This window comes from Gracilinanus agilis, chromosome 1, assembly GCF_016433145.1.
Source record: "Gracilinanus agilis isolate LMUSP501 chromosome 1, AgileGrace, whole genome shotgun sequence".
Lineage (NCBI taxonomy): Eukaryota > Metazoa > Chordata > Mammalia > Didelphimorphia > Didelphidae > Gracilinanus > Gracilinanus agilis.
Genome location: NC_058130.1, coordinates 629,288,108 through 629,306,365, shown reverse-complemented (window position 1 = coordinate 629,306,365; position 18,258 = coordinate 629,288,108). Strand labels below are relative to the sequence as shown.

Sequence of the window (18,258 nt, the reverse complement as noted above, 5' to 3'; positions counted from 1 at the left end):
AAATTTGAGGGTAGAAGACCTCTTTTTAGCATGTAACATTTCTGCTAGTTCTTTATTTCTAGTCTTATATTTTCTGAGTATACAATGTGGATACCATTGTGAAACTAAGGACATATGGTTGAAGGAAAGCCTCTGTAGTCCACAAACTTGGGTTCCAGCCATACTTCTGAACCTTAATATCTGGGTAGCTTTGGGCAGGCCTTTTCTGGGTCTCAGTTTCTTCATTTTTGAAATGAGGGGGTTGGACTAGATGCCCATCAGCCTCCAATGCACTGGAGTCTCAGTAGCAAATGGAATTATATACTGGTTTCTAAGTAACATCCCATTTGGATCCAGTAATAAGGAAAAAGGAATGTGCCAAGTTGTTTCTTTGGATCTTGAAAATTATATAACATTTTATCTCCTAAAGGCCAATGGGTTAGTTTTCTGTTGGAATGAAGTAGTTGTTCACTCTCTTATTTCCTTATTTACATATATTTAAATTAAGTTCTTGAAACATTAGGAAGGGAAAAAAGCTGACAGTAAACTATGGTATAATTTTGTTTCCTTCTGCGCTATTTTCTACTCATAGCTTTGTTTGACTGCTATTAAGTAAAAGCAGATTTTCTGAATGTACCACCTTTGTTACAAAGTCAACTTGAGTAGCAATAGACAAAAGAACTCTACCTTAAGTGGTAAGCAATTGGAAGCAGATACAAATTCTGTACTTGAGATTTTCTACTTAATCAGGACTTTTTTGGTCTTGGATAAAACTGAACTGACATGTGGACTTTACTTCCTCCTTTCTACTTTCTTTTTTCTGAAGCCCCTTATGCATATAATTTTGTTTGGATTGGGCTATACTGGTCCATCATTGCCATCAATTTTGGTGATTTGTTTTAACTATGACTTTTGTTAATCATTCAGATTAAATTTTTATTCCTTCTTAAAATATAACAATCTTCCAGAACACATAAAAAAAAAACTGAAGGGATTCTCATATTTTATGAGTAAAGGTGATCTGGGATTACCAAAAATTCTCAATTACCTGTTATTTACTAGATTCATTTCTTGTCAGATGTTCTAGGTGATAAAATGAAATCATAACACCCTAGGCATATAAAACTTGTGACGTCTCCCCTCCTAGCATTCTTTCGTATTATTAAAACCTTAGTGATAAATGAATATATTTCTATATGCAAATATGTATCTTTGCATTCTGTATTGTTTAAAGAAGAACTCCAAAAAGTTTCTTTTGTAAAACCATAGAAACCTTATCTCAAACTTTCTGCAGTAGGAATATTACACTATCCCTAAACTTAGGGCAAAGTATAAATAATGCCTTCAAATGACTGTATCTATAAAAGATTAAATCAAAGAACTCTAAATAATCTAAAGCAAATTTACATTGCATTTGAATTCATAAGCAGTATACCTATATAATCTCAACATAAAATTATAATTGTAAGATACCTTCTTATATACAGAAAGTACATCATATAATTTTTTTAGAAATTGACATTTTTACCAAAAAGTAGGTGTTAGACCAATTTTCCACAACTTTTTGAATAATCCTCCAAAGTAAAACCCAAAATAAAAAGTCTTTATAAAATTTGAGTCATCTCACATAAAGACAGTTATAAAATTGCATCTGTATGTTTTCTTCTGTATATTTCTTTTCAAGTGATCAGAGAATGTTTGCAGTTGGTAATAAATATTCAAGCACCTTGCCAATGTCCTACCAATTCTCTTTGCTGATCTGTATATGCCTGTGGGACTAGAATAGGAATGCATAATTTAAATATAAATTGCCTGATTTGCATACACAATTAGTCAAGCTGCAGCTTTGATCGTAAGCAAAAATTATTGTCCTGTATTGCCACTTAGATGGAATTTTAATTCACCTTGAATATTCAAAGTAAATCAGGCCTTGACTGTATAGATGGAAGAGTAGGACTTCTCTCAACCCCCACCGTCCCTCTCCATCTTCAATTTCCCCCACCTTTGTCCCTGCCATCCAATTCATTTGTACTTGGGCAATGAGTATAGATATGAAGAAATGCCCTGAGCTTTTTGGTAATGTTATGGTTTGGCAAAATTTCCATTTTTAAGAGCATATTTAAAAATAATAACAACAACAACATAATTTTGGTATGTTTTATTTAGAATAAGTACCCTTTAATTGTTCATTCTTTTGGGTTAATGAAGTTTAGGTAATATAATTTAAGGAATGCTTCTATAAGAAAGGACGTTACAAGCATCATGGCAATTGATTGCTAGGTGATGGTTTTTGATGATTTCATAAGCTATGAACTGTAAGTATGTCAAAAAAAAGATCAGAAAACTAGGCAACCAGAGGAGTACTTGTAACTCTTACATTTTTAATCTACAGTAAAACATTTTTATTAGGAATCTATGTTTTTAATTAAACAGAACATTTAATTAAGGTGCTTTTTAAGTGGGTGAAACAATTAAGTGCAAACACTTGAATGAAACATGTCATAATTAGTTTTAATAGAGTGTTAATTGGTACTACGTTTGCCAAGTTAATAATTACTGCTTATTAAATTTTCAATTAATCATTGTCATTTTGCTTTGAATAAAGATGAAAATTAGATAAACTAATTCAGAGGGAGGATATTTTCCCTTGTTAATTAGAATAGTTAATTTTTTAAAAGGGAAATGACTTGTAGTTGTCAATTGTATGATTGTATATTAGTAGAATCTTTGCACTCTTTCTGCATCTAAAACTGATTAACAAGTTTGACAGCTTGTGCTTCCTTTCACCCAGATATGGAAGATGTAAAACCTGAATATTTTCTCCTATGATACAATACTGTGATAAAGTGTAATGTGGTATAGCAAGTTAATTAAAGGAAATGTAGGTGTTTAGTTGAGTAGGGCAATGATTGTTTAAAATTTGAACATGGAAAACATAATTCAGAATGGTAAATTTCAAAATCTTCCTATCATACATATTTGGCATCCCTCCTCCTCCTTGGTAACCCTCAGGAAATGACTACAGGAGAGTAAAGCTATATTGTCTGTTTCATCATTGATTTTCTTTAAAAGGTCTGCATTAACCTAATTGCTATTATGAGTTACCTTTTCAGTATTCTCTATTTAATTCTTCAAATAACAGAAAAATTGGGTGGGTTTTAAAGATCGCATATACATATATTCATGTATGGGTATATATATGTTTGGCTATGTGTATGTATGCACACACACCCATATAGAAGTAAATATGTGCATATATTTTAAACATTATTTACCCTCTGTTCTCATAGTGTACAAAAATAAGATATTTAAATTTTCCATATTATTATTTGTTGTTTTTACTTTGCTTAAAATTCTCCCTTTCCTTTCCGGAGAACCATTTTATCCAATTAAAATATTTTTAAAGAAAAAGAGAAAGAAAACATGGGGGGAATTAGCAAAACCAATCAACACATGGAAGAGTTTGGTATACAAGACACACATATGCACACATCTAACAAAAATAGACAAGTTAAAGACATTTCCCCAATAGACAAGTAGTCAAAGGATATAAGCAAACATTTCTCAAAAGAAGAATTATAGACTATTGACAATCATATTTTTAAAAATGCTTTAACTTGCTATTTTCTCTTCTACCTTTAGCCTATAAAAACTTGAATATAAAGAGTATGAAAAATATCATTTATATAGTATAGAGGAACTTTTCAGTAGTCCTTAATAACTTGCACATTCATTTTGTATTCAAGAAATCACAAATGTTTATAGGAGATTAGTCTCCCTGCTCCAGGCAACTTTGATATATTTGAAAGTTTGAAGCATCTAAATTGGAGAGATTAAACATTGATATTATTGACCAAAATTTATTGTTTTATTGTTTTCTAAAGAATTAAAAGAAAAGGCTCATCTCTTTGGAAAATAAAAAGATGTTGTTGTATCCAATGGGCAAAACATTACAAAGAAATTCCAGTAGCTTTTCACAGTATTATTTCAGAATACTGAAGGGAAAATATCACTTTTTAAGGGCTTTGTTAGATCCTAATATTAGAAATGTGTGACCCTTAGATGACTCATAGTATTTTGCATAGTACTTGCTCATAGATAGCTATAATCCAAAATGCTGAATTGATTTATAGACTTTCCCTTTGGGGATTTTGATTCTTTGTAGAGGAAGCAGTCAACGAGGTAAAACGTCAAGCTATGACTGAGTTACAAAAGGCCGTGTCAGAGGCAGAGCGGAAGGCCCATGACATGATCACTTCAGAGAGAGCCAAGATGGAACGAACTGTTGCAGAAGCAAAGAGGCAGGCTGCTGAGGATGCCCTGGCCGTTATCAACCAACAAGAAGATTCAAGTGAGGTAAGACTTTGGTTGAAACCTAAAAAATGGCCCATTTCCCAAGGCCTTGTAGGAAAATAGCTTTGATTTAATTTAAGATAATCTTTTGTAGCTTTAGTCTGGGGCTTTATTGAAGCCACAAATGCAAATACATATTGGTCTCCCTATTTTGGTCTGGCAGTATATTTGAAATTTTGAAACAGTCTGACCAAATAACTTGGATATGGGTATCTGAGACCAAATTTTGACTGCCATTTGCTTTTGTTATTAATTTGAAATAATTTGCTAATTTGTTCACAGGTTAGGATGTTTTGGTGTGTTTGTTGGCTGCATTGATAACACTGAATTTTAATAAACTTCCATCTAGTAAATCAGTGTAAAATTAAATCTGTGTTTGTAAATGTCTTCCATAACAATAGAGAATCCAATAATAGAGATATTTGGCATAGTACTAGGTTCTCAAAAGGTAAGTGAGTCTAGTGCTAAAGATGTTTTCTTTAATTTGGATGTTTTATGTCAGTTACAGGAATCATATGTGAGCTTAAGGGTCTGGTAGGAAGAAGATATAATGAAAGAATGATAAAGAATTAAGATCAAAATAAAATGGTAACTATTAGCCAGGATCATGGTGTAATAAGACATAACGTTTTCCTTTAAAAAATTTAAGTGCGTGTGTAGAGTTAAGAAGCTGTTGTACATTTATGATTTAATAAAATAATTCTAAGGGAAAAAAAAAATAAAATGGTAAACCTCAAAGAATTGAGAAAGATAAGAAGCTTTGAAATCTCTGTATGAGAGGGAGGGACATATGGCAGTGTGTGCAATAGGAAGTTAGTGGTAAAGGAATAATATAGTTATTGCTCCTTCTGAAGTGTTTAGGGTAAAATGAAATTTCATTTCTTTTAAATGAAGACCTGGAAAAAACCAAGAGAGCCTTATGAAATATTAAAATTGGTATACAAAAAGAATTTTCATTAAAAAGGTCCCTCAAGTCTAACTCTAATAACATTTTTACTTCAATTAAATACTTCCAAGCATTCTCACAGACATTCTTTATTTCCATATTCTTTTTAATAATCATTATGATGATCCTTTCATAGTAGGATATTGCCATCAGAAAATATTACTCTCATAAATTGTTGTTCTTATACAAAGATTTATATATTTATTTATAAAACAGAGCTAATTGCCATTATCACAAGGATCTAGGAACTATAAATGTTTACTACAATGTATAAGGCTGTGCTTTTTTATATTTTGTAAAATAATCAGAGTAATCTAGTAAAGTGTCATAGTCTAGAGTAAATCATCAGAAGCCCCATGAAGGAGTAGCTTCAGTTAAAAGATCATGATTAGCTAGTTACACCAAGCTGAACTACCAAAATGCTTCAGCTGATAAATCAATGACCTGCTACAATACATATCTATAATGAGAGAGAGAGAGAGAGAGAGAGAGAGAGAGAGAGAGGATTTAATTTGTACCAGGCTTCTCTAGAGATGAAAGACCCTGTGGGATCATGAGATGCCCAGAGTTTCTATTTAATGTGTAGCAGATGAATAACAAGGAGACAAAAGGAATTGATTTTCAACATCTGAAAGTTTCTCAGGAAAAGAGAGACGAGGGGAAGTTTATCTACCCTTTAACTACTGACTATTCCATTGCCGAATTAAACCAGACATAAATTCAATTTTATTGGCATCTTGTAGCTAATATATCCAAGAACTTTGTTTTTTTTTTTTTTCAGCTTCTTTGTACGAGTGGAATTTCTTACTCTTTGTTGTAGCAGTAATACTGTGATACAGTGTTATTGTTACTAAAATATAATTTTCGTGGACACCTTTACACTATTATGTATGGTAAAAGTGCTTTGGAGGATAGTTCTATGTCTCAGAGGAAAAGATAAGCATGTGTCTAAGGATAAGTTAGATAAGGAAACTATGAGTTAAATTCCTATAAAGTAATATAGTATCTCCTTTCAGTGCTCACAGGTTTCTTTTGTCCCAACATGTAGACAAAAGAATACACAGCCATGTGTTGTATGGTGTAAAGGGTACCCTGGACTTGAGTTCTGATGATGTTGGTTCTAATTTTGCCTCTGCATCTTACTAGTTGTGTGATTTTGGACAAATCAGTTCACCTCCGAGTACCACCATTACCCCCTGTATAAAACGAGATGGTATAACTGGATGAACTGTAAAGTCACTCCCAACTCTAAAGCCTGTGACTTCTATGACATTATAGAAGTGACATTTTTTTTCCCTCTGAATACTTCTGCACTATAATTTTATTTTCTTATTGGGAGAATTGAAGGAGAATCTCCTTCAGGGAGAATTGGTTGGTCCTAAAAGAATGTGAGCTCCTTGAAGGGAAAACTATTTCATTTTGCCTTTTTATGCCAGGCATCTAGCATAGCACCCAGCATATAACAAATGCTTTTTAAATAAATGAATGTTTTTGAGTTATTCAGAATATTCTTTCTTATCATTCTGCATGACTTCTACAAAATTTAATGCCTCCTAGGTTTTATGCTGTTAATTCCTTGGATGAAATAAGGTCGTACATACTTCATTTTTCTCAAGGGCTATTGGTATTGATGCTTAGACTAGTAATTGTCGTTTTGGTCCAGACATACCCATACTGCTTTGCTGGCATGTGCTTTACCTTTCTTTTGATAGCATAGCTATGCCCCTTTGCAATTTGCTCAGTGCTTGGAGTGAATACAAAGGTGGGAGCCTGACTAAATAAATAGTCAGGATACTGAAATTAGATTCAGAATGTATGTATATATATTTTAAGATGCTTAGTACTGTATTTGTCATGGCACCTAGGGTATTAAGCCACTTAAATATTGTTGATACTCTGTAAAAGAAAACTATAACTTACAGATATTTTTTAAGGTTGACATAAAATTCTCTATACATTATAAAATGTCTCTATTAGAAAATGTTTTCCACTCATCTCAAATGAGATATTTCTAAAAAGGACTTAGTACAGTGTCTGCCACATAGTAGGCACTGTATAGCTTATTCCCATCCTTTTTTCACTTATAACTGCCATGTCCCTTCGTATGTGGTGATTTATAGACTAAATAATGGTTTTATTAAGTTTGCAAACTTCACAGTCATATGAAGTAAGATTTTCATAAAGAACCTGGAGGAGGCAGAATTTTTTTTCTCTTTGTAGATAATTATTTGATTACTAGACATAAGATCAGTAAAGGGGATAATTTGTACCCTAAGCTTTCAATTTCATAGACTTGACTTGGCAGAAGAAAATTGCCTGAAAATGCCAGAACTTAATCATTATTTGGAACCTCAGTTTTCTCATCTGCAAAGTAGGTAAGGGAAATGTTGTCCAGGGTTGTCATAAGACTGAAATAGAATGACTAGAATTAGAAATAGAATGAAAGGCATTTTGAAAACCTGTTGAGTGCTATAAAAAAGCAGTGTTAAGCTGTCTCCTTCCAAATAGTTTCTGCTACATTTGGAAGGAAAGGGATGATGTTATAAAACCCTGCAAACATTAACAAGTACGGGTCAGGTCAAGGAAAGAGGAAGATGAAATCTGCTTCCCACAGCAGAATAGAAAGTCCATATATAGGTCTCAATGGCAAATGTAATTTGAATAGGAAAGTCAGCAACCAGATTTTGCAGAGCCTTTAAAAACTGATACCAACTTGTACTCCTCCAAACATTTTTATCTCTTCCATATGAAAGCTCATTTTTCTACTTAAAATTATCCAAGTATCTTTTCCCAGTAAACTACTTGGCTATTTTAAACTAGTTCTTTAACTTGATTTGGACCTGTAGTCTATTAGTTAATGAGAAGGATTATGAATAACAAAGAAGTCCATAAATACTCCTTCCTGTGCAGAAACAGTAGTGGTGTTCTTTCAGATTGACTTTCTGTCCGCACTATATTGATTGAAAGTGGGGCCTCATCCAAATAACCAAAGAGAATTAAATTGTACTAATAGACAGCTGTGATTTTTGAGCTACCAAACTGATGTATTTACACACAACAGTAAAATTGTCACCTTCCAGCCTCTGTTTACAATGAGATGAACTGAATATAGTTTACCAAAGAAGGGCAATTTAGTGGCTCTGAAATAACAGCATTGAACAGTTATATCTCCTTAACATTGCCAAAGGCTGCTAAGGCTTGATAGTGAGAACAAGTGGTTTACAGTTGAGTAATTTACACATACTTCAAGGATCAAAGGACTGGTTGGTACTCAGTGGGCTTCAGGGACTGTGAAAAATGGAATGGAAATAGATGATTTCTTTAGACTTGGCAATGATGAACTTACAGTCTAGGACCTGATTAGGCCTTTACAAATCTACTCAATGTAGGCAATTCAAAGTTAAACCTAGAACCTAGGGAAAGAAAAGTTTTCATATTGGGTAGCGCTAAGATTAAACATAATTAACCTATTTTAATATATATGTGTGTATATACATTATAGATTTAGATATATGTACACATATTAGCTATTATTTATTATGTACCAATTCTGTGCACATGAAATGCCATGCTAGGTGCTGGAGATATTACACTCCTCTGAACCATTACTCCCTGCAAAAAAAAGAGAAAGAATGAAACAATACTACTTACAAGAATACATTTTAAAAGGGAAACAAATACATTTATAAATATAAAGGCAACAAATGCAAATAAATACAAAAAAAGGAGAGAGGGTAGTTGGGGAATCAGGAAGTCCTGGTATTGTTTGAACTGTACTTTGAAAGGAGGGATTTTTTTAGCTGGCTCTGGTAGAGAGAGCATGTTCTAGGCATGGGACATGGGCATAGAACTGGGAGGTATAGTGTGAGGAACAGAATGAAGACCAATTTGGTAGTACTGCAAAGTACATGTGTATATATAAGGTAGAAGGACACTGGAAGGATAGGTTGGTACTAGGTATTGGTGGACTTCAAACACATTTAGTTTTTACAGTTTATATTTTATCCCAGAAGCTTATGGGGAGACATTGAAGTGTGAGTAGGGAGTGACATGGTGAGTTATATGCATAAGGGCATTTTGGCAACTGTGAAGAAGATAGGTTAGCATCAGGAAAGACTTGGCAGAAACTAGATAAGAATCAAATTACAATGTATAAATGTAATGGAATTTTATTATGCTCTGAGAAATGATGAAGAGGACTTTTTTAAAAATCACGAAGATTTATGTGAATAAGTTAGAACTAGGTTAGAACTAGGTAAACAGGTTAGAACTAGGAGAACAATTTATTTAACAGCACGATAAAGACAAAGAACTTAACACTTGACTGTTGTCAATAGAGCCATGATTCCAGAGGACCTATGATGAAATATGATCCCTACTTGCCAGATGATGGACTCAGCATACAAATTTCAATATATATTTTTTATGTGACCTATGAGGGTAAACTGGAGAAAGAAATAGCAAACTACACCAATATCTTTGCCCAGAAAACCCCATTGACTGTATGGTCCATGGGATCATAAAAAGCAGACATGAGTGAGCAACAACAGAAGAAAATTATTTTGCTTGACTATACAAATATGTGATGAGGTTATTTTCCCTCCTCATATTACTCAGTTTGAGGAGTAAAAAGGAGAATAGAATAATTTTTATTTTGGAAAAGATTAGATGTTTTATCTGGTTCTGCCATGTTTTTTTTTTTATCCATTCTCATTCCTAACATCACAATGAGAATATGGATGTGTTGGAATGTGTGTGTGTGTGTGTGTGTGTGTGTGTGTGTGTCTGTCTGTTTGAGATATGTCTTTCAGATTGTCTATTCTAGAAAAGAAATAGTATGATGCTTTGCATGCAATAGGTACCCAATAAATGACTGAAGTTTGTATGATAGCTATTTGTGTATACGATGAGTTGATACTTGGTCTACACAAGGGCTAGTTTGAGAGTTTCAGGAAAGACTTATTGGCTCTGGAGACTTGCATATTAATGGCATTAAATGTACAAACTAGAAAAATACAGTTACTTTTCTTATGATTTTCTTGTCATTAGATGTATTTAAGCAAAAATGAGATGGCTGGTTTTTAGAAATGTTTTAGAGAGAATTTCCAAATTGGGTTTGAGATTGGACTAAATGACCTTTGCTATCTCTCATAACTAACATATCTTGTGATCTTTACTGCATCAACCATATTACAGCCTTGATTCATGACACAGGTACCTGTTTATTAAATGAGAAAATATGTTGCTGTATATGTGCCGCATAAATATGCAGAGTCTACCCAATTTTGCAATTCCTTGATTCTGATTTTGTACTATGGGTGATTTGTGTACATTACATATATTAGATTGAAATATCAGTTCCTAAATAGAGGCCGTTCCTAAAGAGTAGCTAAATACATCACACTAATTTGGCTGCAAAGCTATAGCTGATCCTTAGAAGTTGCCTTTCCAAGCTATACATGTTGATCATCTTTCCCTTTCCCTAAATAAGCTAATCAATGTAATGATTAGTTATTAAGTCAATAGGAGAGTAGAAAGATGACTGGTCTTAGAATTGGAATTCATTCATTAATCTCTGGGCACTGATTTTCATATCTCTACCTGCCAACCTAATCTTACAGAGTTGCTTGATAAACCTTTAAATCCTATGTAAGTGTGAGTCTTTATTGTTTTAGTAGCTTTTTTTTTTAAACCCTTAACTTCTGTGTATTGACTTATAGGTGGAAGAGTGGTAAGGGTAGGCAATGGGGGTCAAGTGACTTGCCCAGGGTCACACAGCTGGGAAGTGTCTTGAGGCCGGATTTGAACCTAGGACCTCCCGTCTCTAGGCCTGGCTCTCAATCCACTGAGCTACCCAGCTGCCCCTTAGTAGCTTTTTAAAGAAGGAACTGCAAACAATCTTTATGAAAACAAGAACTGTTTCATTATTTATATTTGTAAAATATATATACCCAGCACTGTGCCTGGCACATAATTAGTGCTTTAATAAATGTCTGTTTTGTTGATGGTAGCATATATAGTTAATTCCACAGAGTTTTCTTTAGGAATACACCTTTATTCAACTAAGAAGAAAGAATGTATTATGTTACCATTTATATGTATAGTCATCATTTCAGCAATGTTCTAAATTGGATTCCTATGATATACCTACATGTCTTCCTTTATAGGTTTGGTGTGCTACCATGTTAAAAAAAAATCATAGTCTTGGTACTAGACAATCAGAAGTTGTAGACACTAGAACACCAGCTATTTATTGTAGCAATGAACTGGAAATTCTTTCCTTTTTAAAACAATAAGAATGGAGTAAAGAACTTTGAAGGCCCCTTCTAGCTCTCAATCCATAAGTCTATATGATGCCTCAGTAGGCTCATGCTATCACTCCAAATTTCACAAATAGGTGAGCCTCATTCACTTAGAACTGGGCTCTGTTTTCCCTCTGATTCACAGCCCAGCTCTTTCCAATTTACTTTGTGACTTGGGGCCCATTTTATAGATAGCCTCCTAACCCCAAGAGGTAATTAAATAATTGAGGAATTAAAGCCTTTGAGCAATGAAAAAGAAATGTGCAATATAAAATTTGTACTCAATATTTTGAGACCATTGGTCTGTTTGAGAAATTAGTTTGACATAGTGGATATAGTAATGAATAGTCTTAGAGTCAGGAAGGCCTGGTTTTAAATTCCACCTCTGATAATTACTCTGATTTAGGTCAAGCCTCAGATTTCTTTCTTTTTTAAAATTAAAAAAAATTATTAGGACAAATGCCTTTAGTACATATTCATAGAGCTATGTGATAGATCTCACATGAGAAAATATGAAGTGCTCTGTAAACTTTGAAGCTCCTTATAAATGTCAGTTAGTCATATGGTTCCTTGGTAAGCCAAGAGGAAGACTTAGTTTGCACTTATTTGGCATCAACCACACTCATTATGATTATATTTATATTAATACCTTGTGCATATTCTTACTTTAGTTTTGTTTACTTCACTCTATACTACTTCATGGAGGTCTTCATGTTCCTGAATTTTTTATAGTAATAATTTCTTAAACTGTAATAATGCGGTCTATTTCTTACATTTTCCTATTTGCTAGCTATTAGAACCTCAGAGTTATATTCATTTTCATCTTTCTCAGTTATTAGTGATTTGGAACAATCTTTCATTAAGCACTGCTCACATCATTAGATAGTGACTCTTGATATTAAGTATTTGTATTCAGTCCCCTTGGATGTCCAACCCATATCAAAGGACTAATAGGAATTTTTTGTTTGTTTGGCAGTTGATAATATCCCCTTTTTATCCTAGTTGAATGGATTTGGTTATGTTTCATATAATCAAAAAAATGTTTGGTGACAGTTTTTTTCTGGTAAAGAATCTTCTTAATCTATGAAAATAATCTGATACAATTCTTTTTTTTTTTTGAGAGATGACAGTTTAAACATAGACCTTAATATTTAGACCATGTGTTCATTCTGATCTCTTGTTTATATGGGTTAAGATTTAGTTAAAACCAGGGGCAGCTAAGAGTTGCTCAAGGGATGAAGAGGTAGGCTTAGAGATGGAAGGTCCTAGGTTCAAAGTGGCCCCAGACACTTCTTAGCTGTGTGACCCTGGGCAAAACACAGTATTAATTCTAAGATGGAAGATAAGAGTTTAAAAAAAATTAGTCCAAACCTAATTTGCTTTATAGTGTTTTGTAGTTTGCCCTGCAGTTCTTGTCAGAGAATTCTTTTTCAAATGATTGGATGCTTAGATTTTGAAACTCTAGATTATTAATTTCAATCATTTCAACTAATTTGTTTTCAAATCTGTAACAATGGTTTTGATGATTACCATTTTATAATATACATTGAGGTTTGGAAGTGCTTTTTTTCACTCATCATTTTTGCTTTTCCCCTTTATCCCCAATTAATGATTAGATCTTTTATTCTTCTTAATGAATGTAAAATTTTTTAGCTCTATAAAGTATCCACTTCATAGTTTGGTTAGGATATTATTAAAATTTCAAATTAAGTTTTATTCTTCATTTTTATTATATTGATATAATCCAGCCTAGAGCCATGAATTTTAAACCATTCATCATTTTATTAAAGTGTGGTATAAAATTGTATTTTATAAGGCTTCATTGCTTCGACATGCTGAGTCCTAGTTGTTTTATACATTTTGCACTTTCCTTAGTAAGACTTCCTTTTCCATTATTTCTGCCTCAATTTTGTAATTACTGTTGATGGTCTTTATTTTGTATTGCACTCATTTACTGAAACTTCTAATTGTCTCAATACGTTCCTTCTTCTCCTCCCTGGAGTTGTCTATATTCTGTGCCTATGGTTGTATCTTTTCTTTTTCTTGTCATTGCTGTCATTAGCTTTTCTAGAACAATAATGTAACAATGAGGGAAAGGAAGCATCCCTGCTTTACTGCTAAACTTTGTAGGGTTTTTACCATTAAATGAGTGTTAGATTTTGTTAATGCCCTTTTTTCTGCATTTCTGGATGCAGATATGTGGTTTGGGGTATTTTGCTTTTATGTGATTAATTATGTAAATTGTTTGCCAGTGTTGAATTATCCAAGCATCTCTGGTATAATTCTTACTTATGGTGAAATTGTTGCTAGCTGATAATTTTGGGGGGAGGGGGGAAGATGAGAGAGAGAGAGAGAGAGAGAGACAGACAGACAGACAGACAGAGAGAGACAGAGACAAAGAGAGATTTGAAACATTTGCTGATGTTACACCATCTTTATAGTTGTCATTTCTATGAACAGCAGAATACTTAGGAGCTAATAATATGATTTGTAGGTACATTACAGTGTCAACTTGGTGGAAGGTCTGTGGATCTCTGTGGGCAGATTTACCTAACACTGAATTTAACTCTTGGAATCCATTATATTAGTTTGTACTCCAAAGGATAGGATGTTTTTCTCAATGTTTAGGAACTCCAGATATTCCCTATTTCCTGTTTGTGGTTCACAGTATGCTAACTGAAACTTCCTCACCTCTTACAATACAATACAAGAAAAAAAAATTGGCCTCCCATCCACATGGGAAAAAAAAAAAGACCAAACCAATGTGTATGAAAAGCATGCCTGGCCTAGGTTAATAACTTTCAATTGACTGAGCAGCATATTGTATTAGTTCATCAGTATTTATACTGTGATTAAGTATTACAGATGAATAGAAAACTGGGTACAGAATTGAATGTATAGGTTAAGGAGGAGCTGGATTAAATAGTTGAGAAGTTGTGCAGTGCTTATTAAAGTGATCTCAAGCCGTGCTCCTTCTAAGAGCCCATCTCTTTCACACTACCTAATATTCTCCAAGGTGCCATATGGTTACAAATCACAAAACAGCATGATCACAGAAGAATCAAAACTGTAGGTGACCTACAATGAGAGTGCAAAAACTTGATAGCTTAAGGCAGCATCATGTTACCAATGATAGCATGTGTGCAAGATGTGCAAGGGAAGATGTCATCATAATATATTTGATTGGAAAAGGACACAGCCTAAGTATATAAGGACATTGAACATTGATAGCTAGACAATCTAAATACAACATTCTGGAGGATTTACAGAAAAAGATGACAAAAATTATACCCCTGGGGATAGTACCCACGCGGATTTGAACATAGATGCTTTAGATTACTTTAGATTACTCATGTTTTGAGTACAAGAACAATAAACAGGCTTGCTTCTCTCTTTATAGTTTCACTTTTCCAAGAAACATTTAAAAGTTAAATAACAGTTTTGGGTGTTCATATCAAAGACCCTGTTAACAATAAATACATTGCCTGATAAATTCATTATCTGTTCATTTCATTGCTTTATCAGAGGTTATAAAAATATGGTTTTTCACCAAATCACATAAATCACTCAATCTTTGTTGTACCTTCCATAAAGATGAAATTAAGGGAATAAAAAAAAGATGTTGGGCTACTTTAGACCCAGTGGTAGTAAAAGAACATTTTCTAAAAACTTGAGATAGTGCTCTGTTGAGGTAAAACTAACCTGAACCCATGAATCCAGAATCAAAACCAGGTGATGCTAGACAAGAAGTCTGAATTCCCAACAGTCTAACTACCCCCAAACATCTGTTTCTGTATTTGGCGTAATTCCACTTTTTTTTTATTTGTAAAATTGTTCCCATCTTTGAAAACACTTTAAAAAATAAGCAAGTCCCCATTCTGTCTCCTCCCTCCCTCAACTGCCAACACATGCATTTGTAATTACCTGGTTTAGTCTGTGTGTTTAATCAGTTTAAATTGAGAATGCTGTGTACATCTGACTTCAATCTGAAGGAGCTATTGAGTGTTGGGCAGTCACCACCCTTGTTTCTGCCAAAATGTGCCTCTGCCAAGAAAGGATGGAGCTAACACCAGGATATTTCCTAAAGAAGCCACTTGACTCAGATTAAATATTTAATTTCCTTAAAATACTGGTTTGGATTTAGGTCTCTGTCCTGTAATTGGGATTTTCTGATGTTTAGGAATCTTACTTATTTGCTGGATTTGTTCCAGAATCAGCTGGCATTATTCTAATGTCTTAAATCTCCAGGAAGCAAACTTTATCCTGAGGGCTGAGTGTCATAAGTTGTATAGAGGTGGGGAGGGAAGGAAATTTGAGAGGGTAGAAATCCAGATCTCTGTTCATTATCAATACAACATGATTCAATTAATTTTAAAGAATTTTACTTGCCATTAATAAAGCTGCTCATCAAATGTGTCTCCTTGGAGATTGTATTTTTTTAAGATTAGTTTAATTGAATTTGAATAAAAACTGCAGTTTGTGCCAGTCATGATTATTAATTTTAGTCTAATTTTTTTCTTTATGTGAGATTGACAACCAGACTTCCCTGTAGCTATTTTGAATGAATCATTGAATGAGAAAGCATTTAGCAAGCGTTTGTTTTGTGTGAAAAGGACTATGATAAGCACTGGAGATACAAATAGGAAAAGTGAGACCATTCTGGTTCTCAAGGAGCTCACACTCTAATTGAGGAAGGCAATACATAAAAGAAAATTCAGCTGCAGAGAGGAAGGAAAAATAGAGAAGTCTTAAGGGCAGATGGCAAGGCCCAAGGGTACTTAAATTAGGGTCATTAGGTCAGATGATAGTGCTGGGGGTCTGCAGAGTGTAGAGAAAAGACAGATGGTAAGGCCTGGTGGTCTCCCATCTTGCCAAAAGGAATAGAGTTGTTGACTCCCTTTTATTCAAGCTCTGTGAGCAGTCAAGAAACCCAGATGGATCCTTGGCAGCTCCAGGCAGGAGAGAGGAGATAAAAGGGAAGAGGCAAAGAGAGAGACTTTCCTCAGTGATGATGGGGCTTCCTATTGCTGTGTTTAGGTCCTAGTTGCTTTCTGGGACAGCCCAAGTGGAGGGAATAGAGGGGACCAGATACCCTTAGTCATGATGAATTTTCCCACCATTCAACTATAATTCTACATGAGTTAATTCTTTGTTCTTATTGGCCAAAGTTTCTGTTTTTTAAAAATAGATCTTAAATTACCCTAGAGCAGATATTATTAGCCTGAAATCTATGAACTTGTTTTTGTCTTTCAATTAATTCTTTTGATGTCTATAGAATTTTTAATGATTGTTTCTGTCATTTTAAAAACCATGATCTCTCCCTCTCCTACCCTTCCCTAACATGGCAGGTAATGTGTGTTAGACATGTATTATCATAAAACACATATTTCTGTGTTCATCATGTTGTGTAGGAACTTGTTTTTTTTTTAAAAACAAACAATACATATTTCAGAAGACTTAGTTACCTTTATAATTCCTGGAATTTTATTTATTTTTTTTCCATGTAAAAACATTATTCTGAGAAAATCCTCTATGCTTTACCCAGACTACCAAAGGAGTTCATGACCCAGAAAAGATTAGGAATTCCTTCATTACTGTAACTCAAGTTCCTTATGTAATGTTTCTTATGTAATGAAGTATTGATCATTTTACATTTCCTATTCAAAAAAAAAAAAAACACTTAAATTACTCCCTATTGCCTACCGAGCAAAAGTCAGTCTCTTTATCCTGGTATTTCGGTCTCCTATTTCATGGACCCAACTATCTATTGCTCTCCTCTGTGTGCCCTAATATCAGTCAAACCAGCTTGTTTCTCAAAGTATTCCTGAAGCTATTTTGGAAGAGGGTGTCCTATTCACTTTGCTTTTGCTTTATCTCTGCCTAGAATGTGGTCCACCTTGGCCTCCTCTACCTCTTCCATTTCTACTACCTGTCAGAGTTCTACCCATCCATTTAAGACCTTGTTGGATGAAGGCTTTCCCTGATTGCTTTCCCCTTTCAACTTAATATATATTTAGCATTTTTGTTCCTTTTGCATGCTCTTTCCCTAATTGTTATTAGTATATTTCTCTTAGCTATTGTTTGAATTTTAAACCCCAGTTAGGGTCAAGAACCTTCATCTCTATCCTCTGTGGTCTCTAACTTGGCATATCTGATAGGTCCAAATTGAAAGGGGAATGAGAATTGTGTTCTGTATATATGTGACTTGGATTTATAACATCATAGAGGCTAGGAATCACCAGTTTTGAGCCATCCCTCTGACTTTTATTGACTAGTACAATGTTGGAAGGATGATGACAAACTGTAGTGAAATGCCAGTGCCTCAGATAGACAGACTTTCAGTGGCTCTATAAACAGTATTTTACTTCTACAGCAATAGAAGATAATAAAACAAACAGAAAAGTGAATGGGCATCTTTCTCTTTGCCTTCTAGGATATTCCTTATTTTCACTGTGACTTAGCAATAGGCTACCTGAGGTCCTACCTGTCATCAGTATTCTGCCTGGTATACACAGATTGTCAGGAAACTCAATTCCTTTGTGGCTCCATCGTGCTTGCTTCCTTCCTTCTTTCTCTCTTCCTTCCTTCCTTCCCTTCCTTCCCTTCCCTTCCCTTCCCTTTCCTTCCTTCCTTCCTTCCTTCCTTCCTTCCTTCCTTCCTTCCTTCCTTCCTTCCTTC

At 34.1% G+C, this 18,258-nt stretch overlaps 1 protein-coding gene across 1 annotated transcript in view; it reads left to right on the top strand.

The window, feature by feature from the left end:
* Window positions 1-18,258, top strand: part of RUNX1T1 (RUNX1 partner transcriptional co-repressor 1) — a 171,485-nt gene that overhangs the window by 152,453 nt on the left and 774 nt on the right. The window contains 1 exon segment of the mRNA XM_044683866.1: window positions 4,145-4,335. Coding sequence (XP_044539801.1) covers window positions 4,145-4,335 — 191 coding nt within the window.